Raw genomic sequence first — 26,383 nt, 5'->3', positions numbered from 1 at the left:
TAAATTATAAATAAATATTGAATTATTTCTAATATAATATCCCTGAGTTACATTGTCACAAATTTGCTTTACGGAAACACAATGACCACGAAAACATATAAAATCTATGCTATGTAAAAAAATAAAAATGTTTTCATGATAATAAAATTTATTTGAACCTTTTTAATCTCATATTTTTGAATATTGCTTATTTAAATTTTATACTTATTAAAAAACTTATTGATACCTTTCTTGCAAAAATTGTTCAGTCAAAATTTATTTGACTTAAATCTCCTCTAAAGTCACTATAGCATGAAAATTCACAAAGTTATAAAATCTCTTTTAAGTTCCTTTCATTTCTTAAGATCGAAAACTCCAAAAAAAAACTGTATTGAAATCAAACACTTTTTAGTCTAGCACAAGGAAAGAAATTTTTAAAATTTTTTTTTATTCTTGAACCATTAGAAACATAAGGAAATTGAACTTTTATCTACTAAAAAATCATTTTTAAGGTTAAGTAACTTTCCCAAAATCGTTTTTAATAATCTCAAGTATTCAATGTCAGTCTAAATTTCATATAGTAACACAATCAAACTTTCTCTTTCTCTTCATAGTTGCAAAATATTTTCAAACTCTTAAAAAGCGTAATAATTTTGTTTCATAACATGGGTAGAAATCGAAAATAATAATGAATTTCCCCAGTTACTGGAAATTCGATTGCTGAGGAATTTGTGCCAAAATCAAAAATTCTTACCGCGGGAATGCTTCAAAATACTCTTAATTGGTGACAATTAATTCATCGCGCGAGCTCTTCTTTCCTTTAATCTTTGAACCCCCGCAGATCTGTGGATTCTTATTTGGGGCAAAACTTTTCATATAAATATGAAATCGAGGCAAGATACGACAGTTACAGTTAATCTTCTCAGGCTAAGAAGCCTGTGAAGTACATAAACTTATATTATGGGTTTCTCTTATGTAAGTATTGATTAGTTTTATATCAATTTTATTAAATTTTAAAATTTTATTTCCAAATGAAAATTTGTAAGTGAATCACATTTTGTAGAGTAAACATTTGTAGCAAGAGTCTTAAAATTATTTTCTTCCAAATACTTTTAGCAGAATATGAATGTAGAAAATGTACGGTTATCGTATTTAGGCAATATACTCAAATAAAGTTTAATCAAAATACTAAAATAAAGGCATAAATTCCAGTTAAAATAATACTTTTAAAGTTATGTAAATGAATAAAAATGTTTGACGTACACAGAAATAAATAGATTTAGTTCAGTAAATTAGTTCAGTAATCATATAAATCAAAAGTCTATTAGTATTTTTTTGTTAATTTTGAATATCAATTAGGATTATGATTTATAATTATTCTTTTTTTTTATATAGATCAAGAATTTAAAACCTTTTTTATCTTTCATTTAGTTTTTGAAGCGTGCTTTATGTACATTTTATTTCTTCATTTTCATTTAATAACCTCTAATACAATTAAACTTACTGAAGTAATATTTAATGCATATTTCAGTAACTAGATCATTCACTATAAGTAGTTCAAAATAAACATAAATTGTGATTTTAATAAGTATTCTGTTCGTCAATAATTTTTTGTGTAAAAATTATTTAATTTAAATAATTTATTTAAAAACTTTACCACTGTTAATATTTTTTGTAGCGTGTTTCGTGTAGATTTTATTTCTTCAATTTCCTCTGAAAAACATCAAATGCGAATAAACTGACTAGTTTAATATCTAATGTAATTTCCGAAACTCGATTATTCCCTTTAAATATTTCAAAATAAATATAAATTGTGATTTTAACATTAAATAAATTTGATATTTAACATTATGTTAAAACACAAAGTGTGAATTTAATGTTTATTTTATTCTCATTTTTGATTTTTCTGTAGCCATTAGCTAGTTTTAGTGCTTTTTTTAAAATTTTTGTAATTATATTATTTTACTTTGATTGAATTTAAATAATATATGTATTGAAATTTAGCATTTATATTGTTTATATTACGCATAAACGATGAAAATCAATGCCAAATTTGATGTATCTTATCTCACTATTGAAACGGTTATTTTTAACTCCTTTTCTCCTTTGAAAATATTTTAACGATGATATTTAAAAACTTTGAAAAATTAGAAATAAAAATTTTTAACTTGAGTATTATTTTTTTCTGTGGTTTCTAAATTTTTTAAAATATCTCATGTTAAAATGTCTCCACTGACAACAGTAAAAAAAATTAAAAAATTTCTTTTGAAAATAAATAAGTAATAAGTTAGACCAAGCCTCGGTTGGGATGAATTATCTGACTTCTCTAAAACGGTTTTAGACACAAAAATCTTTTTATTGAATGTATATTAGTACAACAAAGAGATTTAATGTTTACAATTTTAATTTTGACATAATTGATAAATTTTTTAATTTCTAATACATAATTGTTTATGTGTATATTATTTTAGGTGACATACTTTTTGTGACGAAAATTTATGCTTTAATTTTATTAAAATTTTGTTTTACAGACTTGCTTATTTTTCTCTCTACTATCTGTGATATTTTGGAATAGCATCTACATAAAAGCAGATAAAAACTATCCTAAGTACCCAAAAGTAAGTATGTTTTTATTTTTCCCATCAAATTAACATTTTTATTTGAAAAGAGTAAACAGATTTTAAGCATTATTAAAAGACGAAATGAAATCTTTAACAAAAATGTAACAGTTTGTTCATTACTAATACAATTTTTGTGGTAAAGTAGTATTTTTTCAGTAGGGTCAGGTTAGCTAAATTGGGTACATGTTAAAAAAATTATATTTTCGTCTTTTAAGTTGAGATAATTTTAATAATTTTAGGGATTGCTGGGATTGCTGCAAGCATTTTTTTTTTTCAGTTTTATAAACTGATAAAAAAAAAATTTAAGATTCACAAACTATATGTTTATGTAGTTTAAGCTGTTGAGGAACTTTCTTCCAATATCTTTAAAAACTGTTAAAAATTCCTAATTTTAGTTGAAACAGGTAGAGGGACATCTAAATAACAGATCTACATAGAAATTTAAAAATAAATTTTAAAATTCTATTTATTGTGAATTGTTTTCTGAGGTGGGGAGAAGTAGGTATATCAGTAGGCTTAGCTATGTGTTGCATGAAAGAGATATTGTTTTTACTTCTGCGTTATCCTCTGTTCTGTAAAAAGTATGTTCTGTCTGAAAGAAAGTCTGTTGCGTAGAAGGTATCTAATGCTCTATATTTTATAAAAAGATAACTAAAAAAAGTATTTATTCATTTGATTACTGTCATACATAGTAATTTTAACTCTGAAAGCAAAATTTTTTTAAATTTAATTTTTAAAGAGAAGAATGACCAATATAACCGACGTATTATACAATTAAAGAAATTACCAAAATAGTATGATTTTATAACTTAACAGGTATATTTATAGATATAGATGACTTTCCAGGCAAGTTTTTGCATTCATATGACAGTTTTTTCATGAAAAAGGACTATTTCCATAAAGTAGCTAAATTCAATAAAATACATGTCTTTTATAAATAGTAAAAACACTTTAAACTACCACTGTAGATATTAATTTTTAAATTTTCAAATAAACCAAAAGCTATTACACTTTTCTTGCTTTTTGATGAAATTCTGTTGTAAAACTCAGTAAAATAAGCTGAATTCGAAGTGAAATCTAATATTTTGATAACCACAAACTGCTTAATTTAATAATATGAAGGAAATATTTTTATGCGATATATTTTTTCAAATATAATAATGACACATTTATTTAAGAGCATTTTTATTTATAAAACAATATTTGGATATGTTTATTAATGAAATGTAGATTAATTTAAGAAGTGGGTATATCGAACCATGTTCTTTTGAATGCATCACCGTAAGAAAACAATCAAACAAAATAGATAAGTTATACTTCATATTTAAGCTTCATGAATCCAATGTATGCAAAATGTATCAAAATGTTCAGTAAAATAAATTTAATGGTCTAGTTTTACAGCCTTTTTTAATAAAAAGCTTGATTTTATACCCACTTTACCCCATCGGTCCCCATTCTTAAAAAAATGGCTGAATACATGACGATCAAGAATGTTTCATGTATAGATTTAATACATATTTAATCAAATGCTGTAAAGAAAATTGAAAAATTCCTTAGAGTAATGTTAGTAGTATATATATATGGCATTAGTGTTAAAAGCGATGAACTAGATCATTTATTTTTCTGGAATTTGAAAACGATAATAAATTACAAAACGATGTGTGATCTAGTTGCGCCTTCGTTATTGTATTTGTTAAGTGATCTAGTTACGCCGCCGATGTTTTTTCAGTTTTAATATGTTCTTGAATTTGATGTTTATTATTTGGTAGAACTGTTATGTTTAGGATTATTAAAAAGTTGTTAAGTTTTCAACGCTAGTATTGGTAGCTTTTTCAAACAGAGTTGTGTTTTAATTTATTCTAGTTCGTGGTTTAATATTTCAGTTGCGTTTTTAATCAGTTCTAGTTCATGTTTTAACAATTAGTAAAATGTATGTAGTTAGATTTTAAGTTGAAGCGGTCAGATTCAATATTCGTAAAATCAATATTGTTAAGGTTTTAGTTAAGTCGAACGAAAAAGTTGTAAAAAATATATTGTTAAATTTTTAGCAAAATCACATGAAATAGAAAGTCCTTGAGCCCACCACTATGAAATATGTGGATGTAAAAAAAGCTTTATCTTAAAAATTGAGAAAAATGCTGCTTTATATTCAACCAAATGGAAAAAAAACGCTAGATTCTATTCATTTCTAAATATAATTATAACAAAAGTTCGCAAAATTGCACAAACTTATTAACTATTTAAAAGTAAAAAAACTAGATTTTGCTTTTTTTCTTTGTACATTTCTTTGTACTCCTTAAATGTTTGGAATTCTAACTATTGTTAGCTTGAATCATATTTTACAGACACAAGGAAAACCGTTCTATATATAAATATTGATGTAATATAATATAACTAGATATTACGAGACTCAATAACGACAAGTTTTCAAACCCTTTTATAACCTTTTGATTCCTAAAAATTATATACATGACTGATATTTACTTATTGTATAGATGAAATCTTAAATCTAATATCAATTTCAATTTAACTTAAAAAAACACTATTCAGCAAAAAAAAATCAGGAAGGCATTTTATTTAGTTTTAATGTAATGCTTTAATAAGTAAAATATGCTATTAGATTTTACTGAGATAATTTAAAAATTTAATTTATCGTCAGCAAAATTAAAATCTCATAATTGTATATTCCGTATCAATTTTGAAAACTTATTATATTACCATGAATTCTAGAACTATAAATTTATTTCTTATATAAAAATTTGCAATCATTGCACTTTGTTTCAAAAAATAATTGTATTTTCTCATTGTAACACGTATTGTTTTTGTAGATTTTTTGTTGAACTTGTTCATCAGATTAATAATATAAAATTAGAATTTAATTTTAAAGAAATTAATACAACTTAAATTAAATAGTTGAAATAAGAAAACAATAAGACATAAACAGTAAAAATATTATCTAATAAAAACGTTTACTCTAAGATTACATTTAATTTAATAAGTGTTACGAGCTTAAAAAAGTCTTAAGTCAATTTAGTTCCGACATCAAAAAATATTTATAAAGTAAACATTAGTATCATGTAATAATAACATTAAATATATATGTTATCAAAATTATAGAATACTTTGTAAGATTCCTGTGTCGTAGATTATTATATAACATACCACAATTTTCTGAAATTTAGCAAGGAATCATATACTTTTTAAAGCAGCAAAAACTTTCATTTTACAATATAAAAATTTTTTGTTTACTAAATAAAACTTATTAATTTCTTTACTTAATTCCTTTCAAAAAGTTCTAAGCCTTTCTCAATGATTTGCAAAAGCAGTTAAACTTGCAATATAAATGTTGTAATACAATTTGATTTTAAACACTGTCATCTAGATTTCGTCATATTTTTTCTCATAAAAGATAACTCACTTTAACTGGCAATAACTGTTTATTGCTCTTATAAATCATTTTTAGATTGCTATTTACAAGATAAATGTAGACAGTTAAGAATTAATTAGTGGAATGTATTTTTTAGGTGAGGGCATTTATTAGCCTTTTTTGCATATCTTTTGATTAATCAGTAACGACTACAAAATTGAGAATGAAAATGTATTTCAGGAAATAAAAAATATAGGAAAATTTATTTGTATTATTCGAAATAAAAATTGCTGTATTTTAATTTCTTCACTTCATTATTGAATGACATTCATATAGCATTGACATTCATATAGATTATTCATTAAAAACATTCAGATCATTGCAAAAAAATATTACCTTTTTGGATAAATTCTCTCTCAATTCTTCTATGAAATAAGGGAAAAAATTGTTAGAGAAGCATTTTATTTCTTAAAATATATCCGCATGTATATTTATTTGCAAATGTATTTCCTAGCGTAGCAATACAAGCTTAAGATATAAATATATTTTTTAAACTGAAAAATAATTCCTTCGTATTAAGAGTTTTAGTCTAAATATCATTTTAAAAAATTTTTTGATAACCTTGCAGTTCTTAATTATAATTTTTATTTTTTTTTTCAGAAACCTTATTCATTTGGATACAACACGGATGATGGCTATGGTAACTCTCAAAATCGTTACGAGTCTTCTGATCCTTACGATGGATCTGTAAAAGGATCATATGGTTACTGGAATGCCGATGGCGTCTATCGTACTGTCTATTATGTTGCCGATAACGCAGGGTTTAGAGCGAAAATTAAAACAAATGAGCCTGGTACTGCTAATCAGAATCCAGCCAGCGTAGAAATAACAGCATTGGACCCACCTCCTTACAAGCCTCCTCCGAAAACTTATCCTGCTTATCCACCTCCTGCATATTCGCCTTCATATCCATCTTATCCCTCACCTCCTCAGTATAAGTATCCAGAACCGACAAAAACTTCTTATTCTTATAGTTACCCACCCAGCTACCCTAAATATTCTAGTCCTTATCCCCAACCAAAATATCCACCACCAGCTTATCCTCAATCAAAATATCCACCACCAGCTTATCCAAAACCAAAGTATCCAGCGTATCCTCAGCCGAAGTATCCAGCTTATCCTCAGCCAAAGTATCCAGCATATCCTCAACCAAAGTATCCATCTTATCCTCAACCAAAGTATCCAGCCTATCCTCAACCAAAGTACCCACCTCCAACCTACCCAGAGCCAAAATACCCTGCACCAGCGTATTATCCACAACCTGATTACCCTTCACCTCCCCCTTATTCTCCACCTAAATATCCTGCTCCAAAATATCCTCAACCTAAGTATCCTAGCTATCCACCTCCTGCCCCGAAATATCCTTCGCCTCCAAAACCAGATAAACCTAGCTATCCTCCACCTCCAAAATACCCACCCCCTGCTACTTATCCCGATCATCCAAAAAGTTACAACCCAAAATACCCAGAACCAAGTTATCCTCCCCCTCCACCAAAAAGCTACAAGCCAAAATACCCAGAGCCAAGTTATCCTCCCCCTCCACCAAAAAGCTACAAGCCAAAATACCCAGAACCAAGTTATCCTCCCCCTCCACCAAAAAGCTACAAGCCAAAGTACACTCCAAGCTATCCACCACCTGCACCGAAGTATCCTGCACCACCAAAGTATCCCACCTACACTCCTTCACCAGGATATAAATATCCTTTACCTCCACCAACAGAAGCACCTCCTGCAGAAGAAAAACCTGTTGATCCACCTATTGAGGATCCACCCACAGACGATGCAGAAACAGTTACTGAAGCCGCCCCAGAAGAGCCCAGTGGCGAACAAGTTACTGAAGTAGAAGGTCCAGAACAACAACAACCAGTTAGGTCTGAACGTCTGCAAAGACAAAGGCCGGCTTTTGGTAAAAGATTAAGACCCTCCGTGAATAGATTTTCAGCTCCAAGTCCTCCACTTGAAAGGTTAGAAGTGGAATCAGTTGAGATACCTGATGAAATATGGGATTTGAGGCAATAATTATGCTATATGTTTAGAAAATCTAGATTTTATCACACACTGAGACGTTCAACATATCGGATGTTATGTTATTATGACGGGTTTTGTCATCAATATCTTGATTTGCATTATATGCAAGTTTTGCACAAATTTTGTACTGGTCAAGCATTCGAAAGCTTTTTAATGCAGAGTTTTATAAATAATGTACTATATATTTCATGATTCATTTTTTATGGGTGATAGATTTAATCTGTATCATTTTCATCAACTTAACCTCGGTACCAATTTTTATATGTGATTATATTGTATATATTTTTAAATGTGAAGGGTGTGTAACTTGATTGGTTGAATAAATATATTTATGCATTGCAACAAAAAAGTTTTGTCGTGAGTTTTATGATGTTTCACTAACAGATTTTAGAAATAGTGCTTACATTAACTAAAACAAAAAGCAACATGAATAAAGTACAGAAATGGACACATAGTTTCAGTTCTATGAATTGGCACTTTCTTCAATGTCTCAACACCAGATGACAGTAGAAGAGAAAAGAGACAAACGTGTGCAAACTTACTTAAATAGTAGGGTCAAAGGAAAAAGTTTGAACAAGATAATAAAATAAAGGCTTCAATAACGAGGCATGAGGAAGTTTAGAGGAAGTGCAAATTATTGAATTAGAATAATAGAAATAATAGTATTATTATTATAATTATTAATAATAATAGTATAATATTTTTAAAAAACAATATAATAATAATAATATAATATTAAAAAGATAATATAATAATATTAGTACAATATTTTTAATAATAATAATAAAAATATTAATGCGAAAAAATTATCCTGAACTAAATTATTAAAAGCTTTCAAAATATGCAATGATTCCCGAAAATCGAGCTTGGTAGATGAAAAGCATTTTTGAATGATTATACGAGAATAAATTTCAAATCTAGGATTAGAATTCCAACTATGAAGGACGTTTAATATCTTGATTTTGGGACATATCTTTCATGTTCCTTTAGACGAAATTTAAAAATGCGTTTAGTTTGTCCAATATACGTTTGACCACTCTGACAAAAAGTTTGATTTCTAAGAATCGTTCAATATTTCTCAAGTTTGTTCTCCTTTCTCTACTGACCTAACTGAGGAGTTTTTAAATAGTTTGAAAAGTTTTTAAATACTGCGTTTTAAAGTGCACTGCATTTTAAAGACAAAAGAATTATTTATTCAACAAAACAGTATAGTTTAAAAATAAAGTTTTGCTTCGATTTTAAGAAACTAAAATTGTAGTTTTTGGTGAAAGGATTCCTGAGAACACCCCTTTAAACATACATAATTATTTACGAATATTTAAATGGCGTTAAAAAATTACCTATTCAATCCTTTTAACAAATTTTAAACATAATAATAATAATATATTTTTTACATACGTCCTATTATAAGTATCCTTATGTCCCGTTACAATTAAAAATTATACTTTTTTGAAATACTTATTTTTATATTGCATTTGCAATACTTAAATTTAAAAAAAGTACTTCTTTATGACGTCACTATAGTGAACTGAAATTTATAATGACTCAAACCATTATTTGAAAACTGGTAAAAAGCTCAAAATTATATATTTTTAAAAACTGAAATATGTAAAGCTCTCTGGAGCTATAATTTTTTTTTATATTTTAGAAATAACTCAGAAACTTTCAGCTCAGAACAATAAACGGCATTATAATCTATGTTCATTATTTTTAATATAGATGTACTAATATAAGCTTTCAAGTTAAACGTGACTTATAATTTCTTAGTGCAAAATTATTGTTTAAAAAAATGCATATGTGCCATTTCATAAAACAACAATAAAGTTAAAACAAATTGTAAACAAGTATGATTTGCAATTGTCAGGTTCTCATACTCGTTATCTGTTTTCAATCTTAAATATCCATTTTAAATTGTATAAGAGACATTCAGATACTTTGTTGAATAAAAAAATTTTCAAAACAAATTACCCGGAAATTTTTAGAAATTTGAATGCTATTTTATTTCTCAACTGTTCTAGCTGTTGAACCCAGAGCTTCTCGAATAAAAAGAAGCTCAATATTGATCTGTGGTACCAGTTCTTGAGAATAAATACTTAACATATTACTATTTTATATTAATTTTTTTTTAAAAGTGATGCCAAACTATATATGTCACTCTTTAGCCTTGTTATGGATTTTTCTGAACTGGCACTTAACATGCAGCTTGATTTTTTTTTATCAATCAAGGGAGCTTGAGTCGCGGTGACTCAGAGGATTGAGGATTCGCATTCCAATGAGGAAAACCGGGATCCTCACATTAATTTAAAGTAAAAAATACAAAATGGAGTATGAATAATATTTGTATCATGAGAAACGGTGGCTCTGGGAAAAGATGAAGAAAAGATTATTATGTTTTTGTCGTGTTAACGATTCAGTTCTTCTAAATGCACTCTGATGAACGCAGGAAAGACAAAAAAAAGTAAAATGAATTTTATGCTGCTTCATACTAAACTATTGTCACTGTTTTACATGATAAAATGAGTATCCAATTCAATTTTATGTTTTTTAAAATGAGGATCACTTACGGATGGAAAAAAAACGTGGGGAAAATTCTAGTTTACTAAAATCTGAAGTTCACTGTAACTGCAACCGTGATTGCTCCATTGTTATAATTCATCATGATACCGAGTATATATATACCTTCAAGTCATACTATCTGAAATTTAATTTAAAATGGTTAAGATTATAGGCCTTTAGCCATTTGCATATGGAAGTTTTTATAACCAAAGATATAACCAATCCTATAAAAGCATTGAAATAACTAAATTTCAAGTGCATAACTTTAAAATGAGAATGAGAAAAAATAAGTTCTTAGAAACTAAATCAGCTAATATATGACTCACAGCTATGAGCTTTTGTATGAAAATTTACGATTTGCAACAAAAAATTACTATCTTTAGTAGAAGTTAATCAGGTCAATAGAGTATTATTTTTAAATGTATTGCGCAAAAACAATCACGAAATCTTACAAATGACAATACAAAAACGTCTTAATAAGCTTAGTATATTTGTCGTATCAATTTTCTCTGTATAACATCTTGAAGATTGCTATGAAAAATATATCAAATATTATTTTTGATAAAATATAATAAAGAAAATTAATAATGGGCAATAAAAATATATAGCAGCAATTTAGTTGGTAATAAAAACACAATTGAGGAAACAATAAAATCTAGCATTTTGTAGCCTAGAAAATTTAATAACCATTATTTCAATTTCTCTTTTACATCTGCTAGGTTATTGATATGATTTTTCATCTTAAGTTTTGAGATCTAAACTTTCGAGGAACTTAATTTATTCTTTTTATTTCTTAGTGTTGAAGAAGCAAATAAAAAGCATTTTAAGATAAACATTTGTTTAAGCATTCGAATTTTTATGCGTTAGATGTCACAAACTTATACAGTAAGAAAGAAATATAAACTTAATCGAAACTGGCGAATCTCTATGAAGGAAAACAGGAAAAATATCAGAATCAACTTGATTCCCTGATGAAAGTTTTAGATGTTTTCTTATTATTACCTTTTACTTCCTCTTAGTTTCCTCTGGCAATTAAGCATTTTCGCCGTTCTCGTTCATGATTCGTCTAGCTTTGAATGCTTTTTTTTAAATAAATTTATGGCTTTCAGTACGTATATTTATTGCAAATTTATTTTTTCTTCGGAGGTTAAACATTTTCGTCATATTTTCAATTATTCATCAATTTTTGATTACTTTTTTTAAAATTAATTAAAAACTTTTAGTATGCATATTTAATTTATATATATTTCATCTCTTTTTAACAAGAGTACTTAAAATATGTACTGAATGCGATAAATCCAGAAAATCTTTAAAAAATATTGTTGTAATAAAAATTTCAAACTCTAATTTTATTTTCAAAGTCATCAAATTTATGTTTGCATGATGTCAGGCATGTTTTGAGCCAAAAGCTAAGCACTAAGTCTAAATTTATTATTTTTCTCGCGTTTTAAGTAAAAATGTTTAGAACGTTTCATTAAAAAATAAATATTGAACAATAAATATAGTTCTATCAATGTATATCTGAAATTTTTTAAAAGATTTCAGTTCCCAGGTAATCAACCATATAATTAATCTAGAAAAAATATTATTTTGATATCCATGCAATGCAATCACTGTAAAAAAAATTTGTTGTTTGGTTGCCATCGTTTTTGGTGTTGAGAAAAACTGGTCACGTTTTTATATTTACCTTTTCACTGTTATAGTTTTGTTTATTTATTAATCCATTTTATGCTTGTTTATTTACTGACAACAAGCATTTTCATGCGTATTAGAATCAATTTATGGCTTCATTGAGAAAAAATTTTGTTGAAAAAAACAATAACTTTTTCGTAACATATTTACATTTAATCTTTCAAATAATTGTCATTCTATTAATTTTATATACTTTTTTACACAATAACCACAATTTTGTACTTAAAAATGTATTTAGTTTACCTCCATACCAAAAATTGCGGGCCAAGCTTTTTTACAGTGATTCATAGCAGAACTCTGCGCGTGGCATGAACAATTTAGTCTTTACAATTACAATTCAGTTGACAAGTTTTTTTTACTCTCAAATTTGCCGTTATTTTTAAAAACAAAAAAGAAATTTTTGAAGATTAAAAGTTTGTTTTAGTTTTAAAATTTTAGATCCCTGCTTACCGAAAATGAAATTAAGATTTAATAAAGGTTATTTTCGACAAAAAAAATTCCGCTGAATCTTACGTAACCAAAAATTAACTAAGAATTTAAAAAGTGTTTGCGGAGGAAATTGCAATGTTAACTCATTAAAAAAAAGCCTTGTTTAATAAGCCTTGTTAATATTTTTTCCTCTGATTAAAATTTGAATTGGAATCAAAGTATGGAAGCCTTGTTTAATTTCCAATGCAAGCATAAATTCATTATGTTTTATCAGGACAAAATCTCACTTCAGATTTTTTAAAATAATATTTTATTTTGCTTTCTCTGAAAATATATATTACACATATAAACAGAAGAAGAGTCCCTAAAATCACAGTACACTTGTACACCATAAAATAAAAATTGCTTGCATAAAATCACTTATACATCAGTTTTACCATAAAACACTGTACAAACATAAAAAGAACAACAAAAACGAGGGTAAGAATTATTACAAAATGAGAAAAGAGAATAAATAAAGGATGAAGAGTTGAATAAGTGAAAAGCATTCGCCACTGGCATGTTGAATCAGATAATTAAAGTATCTCATGACTTAACTCTAAGTAATAAGAACCAAAATTTAAAAAAAAAAGTTTCAATGCGTTTTATATCACTAAAAATCAAATAAAAGAATATTGGAAAACTAAGCCCAAGCCGAGAAACATTATATACACCAAAACCAAATAGAAAACTTGGCACATGTTACAGATGCATAGCTTAGAAACAGTTACATTTAAAGATACAGTTACTTTTGTATTGCGGTTACGTTTTTGTTACAGTTAAAATATTTTTTTACCTAATCCTTTGGAGGAAACAAATTATAGGTTTCGAAATTTAAATGCATAAAACATTCCTTTTAAATTTAAGTCATGTTTTAGCTTTTTATAAAATTACTTTTCGATGTCTTTTATTAAATAGAAAACGCTTTGAAAATCCAAAATAGCCATCACATAGTGATAAAAAAAACGTAAAATATCTCATACATACTAGATAACAATTGCAACTACAAGTGATCTTAAAAAAAAGTTAAGATCACCGTAGACAATATTATTGTACAAAACCATGCATCACAATCGAGGTTTGAAAACAAAACTTAGTCCTTCACTTCATTTAATAGACATCATCATACTTGCGGTAATGTGGTTTGTATCCGTAAGCTGGGATCTTGTATACTTTTGGTGAGCTAGGAGCATAGACTGGTGTTTTGTGAGAAACTTTGTAAGCAACTGGAGCTTTGTATGCTACTGGAGCCTTGTATACAACTGGTGCTTTGTAAACTGGTTCAGGAGCTTTGTAGGCAACTGGGGCTTTGTAGGCAACTGGAGCTTTGTAAACAACGGGGGTCTTGTAAACAACTGGGGCAGATCCGTAGCTATCGTAATGAGCGGGAGCTGTGTAGTGAACTGGAGCACTGTAAGCTGGAGCATGGTGAACAACTGGCGATTCAACTGCGTTGACATCAACATCAGCTGGGTTTTGGTTGGCGGTTCCTGGTTCGTTTGTCTTGATCCATGCTCTGAAACCGTGTTTATCAGCAACGTATTCTACGGTTCTGTATATACCATGGGCATCAGTGTATCCGTATGATCCCTTTTTAGCTCCGCTAGCATCGCTGTCTTCTTGACGGAATTGTTTGTTGCCATAAGCATCTTTGGTTTCATAGCCAAAACTGTAGGGTTGGGGTTTTTCCTGTAAGCAAAACAAATGCATCAATAAAGTTCAGTGTAATTAGACGTGATTAATTGAGCACATAGTACCATAATATCAATATTTTTAACTTCAATAATATGTAAGTCAATGAAACATTAATAACTTGCTTGAAAGTACTACATTCCTGCTTAAGTTGAACCCTAAAATAGGGGAATCCAGTTTAAAAGAAAACTCTTCCATATCGTAGAATATTGAGCCATATTCTGCTATAACATGGCCCAATATGGTACCATAATAAAGTTGTACCAAATTTGAAAGGAAATTTGGGGCAATATGCTCCTTAAGTTTTAACAGTGTTGTACACTTCCTATCAAAGTTTTTCGCGAGTTTTTGAAAATATATTGCTAAAGACATTTTGAAATTCTGTAATGAAAATTTGGTTCGAAATAATAACTTAGAAATATCCCAATATGCTGAACTAAATACAAATTTCCATGGAAAAAGGATAAAGCATATTGTAGATACAACTATGAAGGAAGTTTTAAAACAATATAAAGAGAGAACTATCATTGATGAAACATTAAACCAAAATATTATCTTAATTTAATGAATTCAAATTTATGAAGAATTCAAATTTATTATAAATTTTTAAACATTTTTGTATACAGTTTTAAAACGATTTTTCATAGATTAAAGAAGGTTTCATTTTAGCTACAAAAAGAAAAGAAAGGTATATTTACAGTACTATATGATAATGACATGTCTGGTAAAATAAAAGCATAATCCTGGTTAATAAAACCAAAATGTATGGTATTTGAACCATTTATTTGGTAATTTGGTAATTTTTATATGGTAAATGTTTTCCGGAAATCCTGGTTTTTATTATTCTAGTTTTTATTACCACACATTTAGTAGAAAATGCAAAACTGAAGAAAAATTTAACGGAATAAATGTTTGATCTCCTCTGAAGTATCATGATAAAATTACCAAATTTTACCAAATTTCCCAAATTTAGTCACATACTATAAGCCCATATTTTATTGTTAACTTTACCAAATTCAGTGCCAAAGTGCTTCGGTCTTCCCATAGAGCTGGGAAACTGGAAACATTTACCTTATTCTGGTAGTTTTGACCATACTTTTTCTCTCCGCGTAAGCATTTTTCGAATATAATGTCTTTCATAATTAGTTATCATAATTATAGGCACATTATTTTTTAAATCAGATAACACAATGATTTTTTGCGTAATTATAAAATTATTTTATTTCTTTATGAATTGCGTATATTATCTTAATAGATTGAAAAAACTGAGACATAATACATACGTGGACTTCATATACAGGCTCTGGAAGAGAGTAAGATGGTTTGTATCCATAAGATGGAGTATGATGGTCATAACCATATGGGTCAGCTGAAACTAAGGTCAAGCCTAAAACAGCAATGATAACCTAAAAGGAAAGAAAATTATAAATTACAAACTAAAATATTTCAAAAATTAATTAAAACTAAAACTATTTTACAAGTTACATTACTTGGAGTGTTGTTGTTTTTTTAAGTATCTGACAAAAATAGAATTACAATAAAATTTTGGTTTTATTTTATAAATTTCAATAGAGGGTTGAAATAGAGTAAATAGAGCAAGCGAAACAAATTATGGTGATGTTACCGTACTGCATGGTAAAGATATTTCTGGTTTAAAAAAACTACCCTAATTCGGCAATAAAAACCAAAATATACAGTATTTAAATCATTCATTCTGAAATTTTTTCCATTCATATGGTAACGGTTTACCGACAATTTTAGTTTTCAAAATTATTGTAATTACCACACATTCAGTAAAAAATACAAAGTTGAATAGTAAATTTCAACGAATAAATGGTTTTTATGTCTGGTCTAAGGTTATCATGATAAAATAACAAAATTTTACCATTTTTGAAATTTTTATCATATCTATAAGATCATATTTTATTGTTAATTTTACCAAAATCACTTACCAAAGTGTTTCGGTAAAAATTACTAATGTTTTGGTGCTCCCGTAGAGCCAGAAATGCCGTACATTTCACCATGTTCTTGTACATTCGAATATATTTTATTTTAATTTTCCTTAGCATGTAGTTAAAAATAATAAATTCGCCTTAAAAGATGTTGTAAAAAGTAAAAAAATTAAATTTATGGAAAACTTTGAAAACACTGTAAGGTCACGCTTAATAAATTTAATTTAATTAATCAACCTTCAGTTTTTATTTTTTTTATTTTAACAAACGTGCTAAAATGTAGAGCGTAGCTTATTCTTCAGACAAGCAAATTTTTATTTTTCATTCTTTCAGATAAAAATTATCTTAGATATAATTCTCATTTAATCTGTAAGAAAATAAAAACATTTATTAGTGGAAATCATAAATCAAAAAATGAATTTTATGATTAATTCTTCAACAATCGCGAAATGAGTTCGAAGTAACAAAATAAGGTCACATCAATTTTATCAAAAGTGAAATGATTTAAGTATCACCTACTATAATTGCATCATAAGAAAACGGTACAAAATGATTTAAGAGTTCATTTAGAGGCCTCGATATTATAGTTAGATGGCAGATAATGCTTTCGGTTCGACCGGAAGTATCCCTCATTAATGCAACAAAGAATAATCGAACAATGGTATAAACTTTCTCACACATTTTAATCGTTCTAAAAAACAAACTCGCCGAACGCAATTTATTGAAAGCCGATGGCTCCAGTAATGAGCACCAAACAGTAGAATAATTAAAACTTTTCAATTCTTATCAATGGCAACTCTATTTAAGCAGAATACATTTGGCCAGGAAGTTTATGAATCTTCAGTTACAGATGAAGTTACCTGATAACGGTCTCGTTTAAGATCTTGCTCTAATTGCCAGCATCTATTGTTCGGAGACAGTTTCAGGACTTTTTTCTTCACATCTTTTGATATTTAAACTAGGTTTGGGCTCTCTTTATTAATCGTACTTTTTCTAGAAATGAAATTCCAAGTTGCTACAATCTTTATCAATCTTCGATAGATCTTTCTTTGGGAGGATATTGTGAATATCTTTTGAAAGTAAAAAAGCTAAATTCGAAAGTAGTTTTACCTTTCCTGTATTATTTCTCATTGTTCTAAGATCTTCAAGTATGTATTTCATTGTCTCACTGATGCTAATTGCGCCAGAAGCGTGCCACTAATACCCTGCAATCGGTGTTGCGTCACTTAATTGCGCAAGGTTATCGAACTCCACCGAAAGTGCGCAACACGTCACATAGCGTGTAGCTGTTAGTTTTGTAGCCCGTTACAACATGGCGGAAGTATTAAACTTAGAATAAGTGTTCGCGTGTTTAAATTTATGGGGGGTACTTAACGGCTTAGCTTAGTAGGTCGATTCCCTGCATTATTTACATAAATATTTATGCCTACAATATTGCCGACTGCGTCTAATTTGAATTGTGGGCGGTTGATGATTGCAAAATTAGAGGAGATATGTCTTAATCTTCACATATATATTTTTTTTAATTCGCTTAAGCTGCATGCAGACAAAGAAAACATCCTGAATTATTGTTTTGGAAGTGTGCACAGTTTTTTGTCTAATTTTTATTTCAATGTATGGGATAATTAATCATAAAAATTTTATGAATGATTTCCTAAGTGTCTAAATGTCTAATGGGACTCAAACCGAATAAAGAAATATTCGTATTTTTTGTCAGAAATCGATGTAGCTATTATTGTATATGATTTCTGAAGTAACGAGATGCTTTTTTTTTTTAAATTATTATACAAGATTCAAATAAAATCGAAACATTACTAAATATGAATGCTAAATATGTATTTATTGTCATAAATTATTATTTCAATTAGAATGTATGGCTTCTTAAATTAAAAAAAAGTATTTAACGACTGAAAACTATTCTATGAGGTTCTAAATAAAATCTAGAAATATGCATTCTTTTCTAAACCAATGTTCTTAAACTTTAAAACTGTTCACTAAGAAGTGGATTTAAATTCTATGCTTCAGTGTCTTATAAAAATAAAATTATTATTACTTTTAATTTCTTATGATCACTTTTCTCTGAAATATATTTATATATTTTAGACGCTTCAAATCAAATTTATTTAAATTCTTAGAATTGTGTTTTATTTTTAATCTTTAGCAAAAATAATTCCTAGTTTTCTTTTCACTGCTAGCAGTTTCAAATAGCAAAAATTTTATGCTTTATTTTTTCTCTTTTTATATCATCTTATCCATTACATAAAGCTTGAAAAAACACTATTTAAGACACTGTTAACAGGTGTGTATATCATTGTAAGAATAAATAAAAAATGGATTTTTTTAGGAAATTACACAAAACGGTGATCTAAAAAAATATTGCAAAATATACCTTTTCCGAGAATATTTTGTACATTTTAAATCAAACATTACATCACCCAAAATAATATTTAGAGTCAAACATTATTATTTTTTATCTTTTTGTGTCCCATTAATTTGTAAAGCTTTAATTTTAAGTGTACAAGTGGCATTGTATTATCAGAAAAACTGATTTCAAAATATACATTTTTCACGAAAATTTTGGAAAATTCACGAAATTCCATAATATTACTAGTTTGGAATCAAAAGTTTTTATTCTACATCTTTTTGTATCGTATGTATCATTTTAATTTTTAAAACTTTAGGTTTCAAAAGGTACATGTAACGCAAGTGTCTGTATCATTGTAAGAATAAATTATACGGTCTTATAACATGACTCTAAACTGGAATTAAAGTAGTTTTAAAGTTTCTATAAAGCTGTTTTCGAGTTCTATTTGGATTACAGAGGACATTACGAGTATCGTTCGCTAAAAAGGGATCGGACATGCTTCATACGGTTGTGTCCAGAAAGTCTGGCAAGCCAATCTTTTCGTGAATATTTTCACTTACCCGAAAATCATCGACCAAATGAGTTCTATGTGAACAAGCGTTGTCGCCAATTAGAAGGATATTATGGCCAATTACACTGTTGAGAAACAAAAATATGACTCTAAACTATTATACCTACACCTCATCATCATCATCATCATCCTGCTGCTACAACTCTTTCTTTAAGAATTGTATCATTCTTTTCAGTTGGTCACTGTTTTTAAGTAACTTCAGGTCTTCTTCAACATGTTCCTTTCATCTAGTTCCAGATCTTTCTCTAAATCCTGCCCCTCCAGATTTACCCCCTAAAAGTCGTCTGACAAACCAGTCAAAATGACTCTCTTAAAAGCAGGGAGAAAGAGAAGTGGGAGACCATTGAACAAGAAGTCTGTCCAGACCATCAAACTTCTAAAAAAAAATTTCTGATATTTCAGTGTATCGTATTCCTAGTTTAAACATTCATGCAGAGAAAACCAGAAATCCACTATTTGTCCTTCATTTTCCAGGAAATCAACCATGATGACAGCCGAGGTTTGATGGTATTTTGTTGAACGTCTGCCCTCCCCACCACGTTTTTGAGAAAGGCACTTGCCTGATTTTAGACTTAAAGGCAACTTCTTAGAAACCTACTTTTGCATCTCAGAGGTGCAATTGACTTTTATTTCATTATAATAAACAACAACGCGCTGCCAAAATGGAGACCATCGGATCAAAAATTTTCTGGAAAATAAACAATTTCTACAAAAACATCGAAACTACCCTACCCTGTTTATAATGTGAAATCACGCTGGTGTAAGACTTGTATACCTGTACCTGTAAGATAGAGTCATACCACATATTAACCCTTTTTTTGTTAGATTCGTTGACCACTGTTTCACACCTTCTTACTCCTATGAGAGCTACCCAATCTTATGAGTGTATATTGCGACTGTTCAGAAGAGCTATTTTTATTGTATCAACTTAAGTTCATACGAAATTTCACTAAAATCTGACAGTAGTTCTGAGTTAAAGTGTCTGAACATTCCAGAGCAAATTAAATATATTGATATAAAAATAATTTATAAATCTTTTTCTTTATAAAGATTTTTTTTATTCACATTACAGATCATATATGTTTTTGATCCTGTTGATGATAATCTATTTATATATGACATAAAATGGAAAATCTTCTTGCTTCGTAAAAGCATCTTTCGCTCGAATAGGATGAAAATGCTTTTCAGAGTTATCTTCTTTAACAATTATATAGTACTTAAAAAATTGAGTTAGATCATGAATATTTAATTTCTTTTGTATATATTTTAAAATTTTATTTTCTTATAAACTCAGCAACAAAATTTATTAATTATTAACAAAAAATCACCAGAATGTTAATTTTTCTACATTCGCGAAAAATCCCCTACAAATATAGACTGAAAATTATATAACATAAAGCTATAGTGTATGCTTCACTGATACAATAGTTTTTTAATTTGAAATTCGCAAATTTTAAAAGAAAATTCCTTTAAAACATAGCTTTTCAAATTCCGGCGTTCTTTGCAATTTTTTATTTAATTTCATTCAGTTTACTGTAATAAAAATCAGAGAGGACAAACGCGTTCTGCATAAAGAGTTGATTTTTTGTGATATATAAGTAATAAAGAAAAACAAAACGAGGTGTGCATTTTTTTAAACTGTTTGATCTTTCAATTATAATAAATCAGATATCGAAAAATTCCTTCGAAAGCTCCATTGTTCACTTGATTTTTACATTAAAAAAAACAGTTTATTAGATATTTTGCCTCTTTTTGAAATAAGAGTTATATTTGTTTTACTTATCCAATTGTAAATTTATTTCAATTAAAATTCCATTAAAAGTTCCATTGTTCACTTAATTTTAACTCTAAAGAACTATTTATTTGATATTTTGCCTCTCTTTTAGCTACGAGATATTATTGTTTTACTTCATCTATTGTAAATTTAATTTAATTAAAACTATACTTCACTTAATTTAATATTGCTACTTATTGCAATATTCATCAAATTTGTGAAATATTCAACAATGCATTATAATTATTATATGTTGGTCTAAATAATAAAACGTTTAGTTTTATCATTTATACCAGCATTATAAGTTAGACTATTTTGATCAAAAATATGAAACATTCAGCTAGGCTTTTTGGTTAGGACGGTGTAGCAATGGGTATCGCGATTTTGAAATATTCAGCCAGGAATTTTGATTAAGCTTCTGTTGCAATGTTGATCAAAATTGTAAAACGTATATAGTCTAAATATGTATATTGATCTAAATTGTAAACATTGTATAGGCTAGGCATTTAAATTAGACTATCAAAGCATTTTTGATCAAATATATTAAACATTCAGAGAGGCTTTTTGGTTAGGCTATTGTAGCAATGTTGATCGCAACTTTGAAGCATTTAGAGACGCATTTTTATTCTGTTTTTTTAGAAACATTTATCGAGAAACAAAAGTGTTGTTAATAATCCATACAGATTAATTCAACATACAATCTTATGGCATATGCCTTATAACATAACTTTATGAAATGAAATTAAGCTTATTAAATACTACATACGAATATTTTATACAATATCATGCAAATATGGAGAAAAAAATTAAAATTATTCAAAATTTTTCAAATTAAAATTAATTATTTTCCTTATTTCTCTGTTATCTTGTTAAATTTCTTTCTTTTTTTTAATTTTTTAGTTTAAAGCTTTTTTTCGTTTATTATGTTTTGAGATTTTTAAATTGATGCGATAAGATCACCAGGATCAGCTTATATATTTCTCTCTGAAAAAAATGCTTAAAACAACAAATTTCTATTTTCTTAAAAATTTATGTTAGATATTAGCACGAAGGAGTATAAAGGTTGTCATTTTAATACTTAGATCCATGAAATTACTTTTATTGTACAAAAGAGTAAGGACAAATCCTCATTTATTTTTTATTCTTTCTAATTGAAGCGCAATGTTAAAAATAGTTACGATGATGTTATGAAAAAAATGGCGTTAAAATAGAGTAATAAGCTTTATGTTAAACAAAAAAGATTATTTTGTAATTAAGCTTTTAATGCTAACCTGCTCACATTGATTATTAAGCGGTACTTTAACAGATTATCCAACTCCAATAAAGCATCTATACTATAAAAAAATTTTAGACTGAAAAAGTTTCAAACTTTTACAGAAGCTAAGTTTCTTCTTTTTTTATATACATAATCCATTCATAGATATATTTCATCTTCATTTGATTCATTATTTTAAATTCTTACACTTCAGTTTTGCTTTTAGATGTTATGAAGGTAAATTACTGCAACCAGTAGTTACTCCTTTAAAATAGTAACTATTTTTAGCAAAAATAAAAAACTACTGCCCAAATCAATATTAATAAAATAGTTAAATTAAACGAAAGCAAATGTGCCAATTATTTTGTAGAATTCTTTTTTCATTACTCAAAGTTTTGCACGTCATATAGTTTTAAATACATAATAAAAATAGTTTTTTTTAATTAATATTAAATAAATTGGTAAGATTGGAATAAATTAACTAATGGAAACAAGACAGTATGAATTAAAACAGATTTTTTTTTCCAAATGTAAATTTCCAGTTTGTTGTGAAGAATGGGTAAATTTTTTGTTTAAAAAAATTTTCACATTATTTAAACACATCTCAGAACAAAATATTTTCTAAATAAATATTTTCTTTTTTCTTTATTATTGCTTATTTACGAATTTGTTTTTCTAAATTTAACACAACCCACCTTAAAATTAACGTAAAAATTTCGTAACAACAAATTGCATAAATTAAAATTGCTTGGCTGCTTTTTGTGTGCTCTTTGGAATAAAATAGAACAAATGCATTATAAAATCGTTAGTCAAAAGCACTGAAAAACTTATTTCTGTAGAATTTAAATGTATTTAACAAGTAGAGAATAAGAACATAAGATTTATGAATAATTTGGGTGGTACTATTTTGCAATATTTCATGCACAATGTGTATAGTTAAATTAAAATTATAGAAAATTCACATCAAAAAAACATTTTTATAAATTAGTTACTTTTCTTCGACAGTTTAAATACATAACCTTTCTTTATCAAAAACAATTTATTAGTAATAGAAAAACTTGGTATATTTTTCTCAAACATTACTTAAAATTAATGAATCAAATAACATTTGTTCATCTTCCTACGGTATGACTTAAAAGGCGCTTTAAAATAAATCTCCTTTACATAATGTTGTAATATGCTCTTGCTATGGATTTGTACAAGTATTACTTAGCGTTCATTGCTAAAACATTCCAGAATTTAAAAAAACATAAAAATCATGAAATATTTATGAAATTTAATTAGTTTTTAAAATACAATTGTAAAATAGAAAGTACAAATATTAATACATTTACTTTAGTGTTTACTTGAATGCTCATAAGGTTTTAATAAAAAATACCGTGGCACGTTTTTCAATTTTTACAACACTTTGTCCACCATGTTTGTTTACCAAAAGTTTATTACTCATTGAATTAAACTACAAAATTAAGTTCGTCGTAGCACACCTTGCCTCAAAGTAGTTTTAAGAATTATAAAATACAAAATCAATAAAAATTAAAAAAAATTTAAAAAAAACATTGTTTTTAAATAAAAGAGGAAAACATGGGAAAACAATAAAAACGCATTGCTAAAGATTTTAACTCATAACTTAAAAACTCACTATTATTTTTAAATACTTAAAATAATTTCAGTGATGGTTTTCCCTCACTTCGTTCCTTCGTAAGTTTTTACAGCCTAATTCTAAATTATTGACCATACATCATTTTATGTGAGTTTTAATATTATTTTAAAAACTTCACGCCGTAGATATTACCAAAAATGATTACTAAGAAGAGCAAGAATACTAAGACCGAGCATTAAAACTACTATTTCAAAATGACTTACAAATTAAAAACACACTGCAAATTTGAGATTCTTTTTATGAGAAGGTAAAATTATTTTGATATAAAATTTTCCTTCAAAAACCTTTTTCAATATTTGTCACTTCAAATTTTGCTGATTTTGAATACTTAAATTTAAAACTTTAGAACCTAGTTAATTTCTATTATTTAATTTTTTGTTTTCGAAGTACTTTAATTTCAAAAATTTAAAATTTTAATACTTTTCAGCTTTTCAAACTAATACTTTTAAATACTTAAAATTTAGTATCAAGACGCTGTGATTCTTTTAAAACATTTTTACCCTAAACTATAATTCGTTTTCACTAAATATTTACAAACAAGTTAAGGTTTTGTAAAATTAACTCCTCACGGTAGTTAAAAAAAATTCAATTCACCTACTATAATAACAGTTCTTATTCCAATATGTTAAAAAAATCGTTTCCATTTCATAGTAATCGAAAAAATAACCCTACTTATTGATAAATTCCCAAATTCTTTAACGTCTTTTTTATTATTAAAAAAAAATTACTATAACAGCTTTATGAATAAAGTCCGTTTTCATCACATTACTCTCAAACCACAAGGTGTTCAAAATCCGATAATAATCCAGTTAGAAATATCCATTGGTAATATCAACTCACCTGGTGAAGCATGGTTTTCAGTAAAGTATTGCAGGAAAGCACACTTAAGAATTAGAATTGTTGTTACTCCAAACGAGGCACAATACGTTTTGTTTTGATTCGAATGAACCGCCGAGGTATTATATACGCTGGACATTCGGAGTGCCCCAGATAGTGTAAATCACAGCACATGTCCCAAATTAGGACTCCAAAGAAAGTGCAAGTCTGTCTGTCCATTGTGGGTGGGTTAGAGTTCAATCTTGCCCGCCGGCCATCATTGCGCCCCACCCTTTAGGCGGCCTTTGTGTATCTTAGATCGGTTGCTTTTTGTTTTTCTTATTCATTTAGCGAGAAACGTGATTTTCGGAATTTTTTCTTCGCTTTTTATTTTATATTTCACTAAGGTGTTTGATTTGAATGCCAACTATTAAAAGGGGATTAAATTAATATGAATAAAAAAAAGTATCAATAAATAAATGTAAAATATTTATTTAGAAGTTAAAGTTTTGCTTTTGGTAAACACATTCAGCTTTTTTTTTATTTAAATAAAAATGTTTCTGCTCATTCTTTAAAAAGTAACTGAATAAAAATTAACTTATTTCTCTTTGACATTTTTTTAAAATTTTTCTATTAAGTTTACTAATTTCCCAGAAATATTTGTATTTAAATAAAAAATTATCAAAGAGAAATAAGTTAATTTTTATTCAGTTGCGTTTTAAAGAATGAGCAATAGTAATAATTATAAATAAATCCTCCTATATATATATATATAGATGATTAGATTAGAAAATTTTCCTTCGAAAATGTTTTTCAATATTTATCACTTAAAATTTTAATGAATATTAATTAATGAATATCGAATATTAAATTAATGAATATTGAAAAACATTTTCGAAGGAAAATTTTCTAATCTAATCATAGATTTCTATTATTTAATTTTTTGTTTTCGAAGTACTTTAATTTTCAAAATTTAAAATTTTAATACTTTTTAACTTTTTAAACGCTAGTACTTTTAAATACTTAATCTAATATGTGAAATGTAAGTAGGCTGTTGTAAATTATTGATGAATTGATGATGATGTATGAAATTGATATTGATGACTTATAAAATTTTGCGTGTATTAAAATAGATTTTAAAAAAACTTGGCTTGAATGCTTCTATTAATTATACCTGATTTCTAGTCCAAAATTCTAATTCCTTTACGATGTTATCCGCAGTTTAATAAGAAGTCAGTTCTTCTAAAGTTCAGAAAATATAACTAAAGATATTAAAGTCCTTAGTTAATTTAGAACGAATATTTAAACATTTGTTAGATGTCCTACATCTCAAAAATGGAATTTATGTTAGATTCTGAAGGATTGATTCAAAACAATTCAGCAATTTTGTTTTATTTCAGTTGCGAATTTTTTTATTTTACCTCAACAAGCAAAAAAAAGTAAGTTAAAGGAAGTACAAACTGAAATAAATAATGATAAGAAAAAAAAATAAGAAAATTCTGAGCTTAATAAATATATTTAATGAAA

At 27.4% G+C, this 26,383-nt stretch overlaps 2 protein-coding genes across 2 annotated transcripts; one reads left to right on the top strand and one right to left on the bottom strand.

Moving 5' to 3' along the window:
- Positions 1-834: 834 nt before the first annotated feature.
- LOC107456660 (uncharacterized) lies at positions 835-8,404 on the top strand. The gene is made up of 3 exons (XM_016074587.4): positions 835-954; positions 2,511-2,597; positions 6,628-8,404. The coding sequence occupies exons 1-3, from the start codon at positions 940-942 to the stop codon at positions 8,044-8,046; spliced, it is 1,521 nt and encodes a 506-aa protein (XP_015930073.3). The 5' UTR covers positions 835-939; the 3' UTR covers positions 8,047-8,404.
- A 4,619-nt stretch (positions 8,405-13,023) lies between these two features.
- LOC107456669 (uncharacterized) lies at positions 13,024-25,090 on the bottom strand. The gene is made up of 3 exons (XM_016074599.3): positions 24,881-25,090; positions 15,747-15,869; positions 13,024-14,460 (listed from the first exon to the last, which is right to left on the bottom strand). Exons 1-3 carry the CDS (start codon positions 24,890-24,892, stop codon positions 13,882-13,884), a joined length of 714 nt encoding a protein of 237 aa, XP_015930085.1. The 5' UTR covers positions 24,893-25,090; the 3' UTR covers positions 13,024-13,881.
- Positions 25,091-26,383: the final 1,293 nt, after the last annotated feature.

The sequence above is a fragment of the Parasteatoda tepidariorum genome, chromosome 2, assembly GCF_982258835.1.
Source record: "Parasteatoda tepidariorum strain Cologne lab strain chromosome 2, Ptep-v5.0, whole genome shotgun sequence".
Lineage (NCBI taxonomy): Eukaryota > Metazoa > Arthropoda > Arachnida > Araneae > Theridiidae > Parasteatoda > Parasteatoda tepidariorum.
Note: the sequence above shows the minus strand (reverse complement) of the source record. Positions and strands in the feature narration are given on the sequence as shown.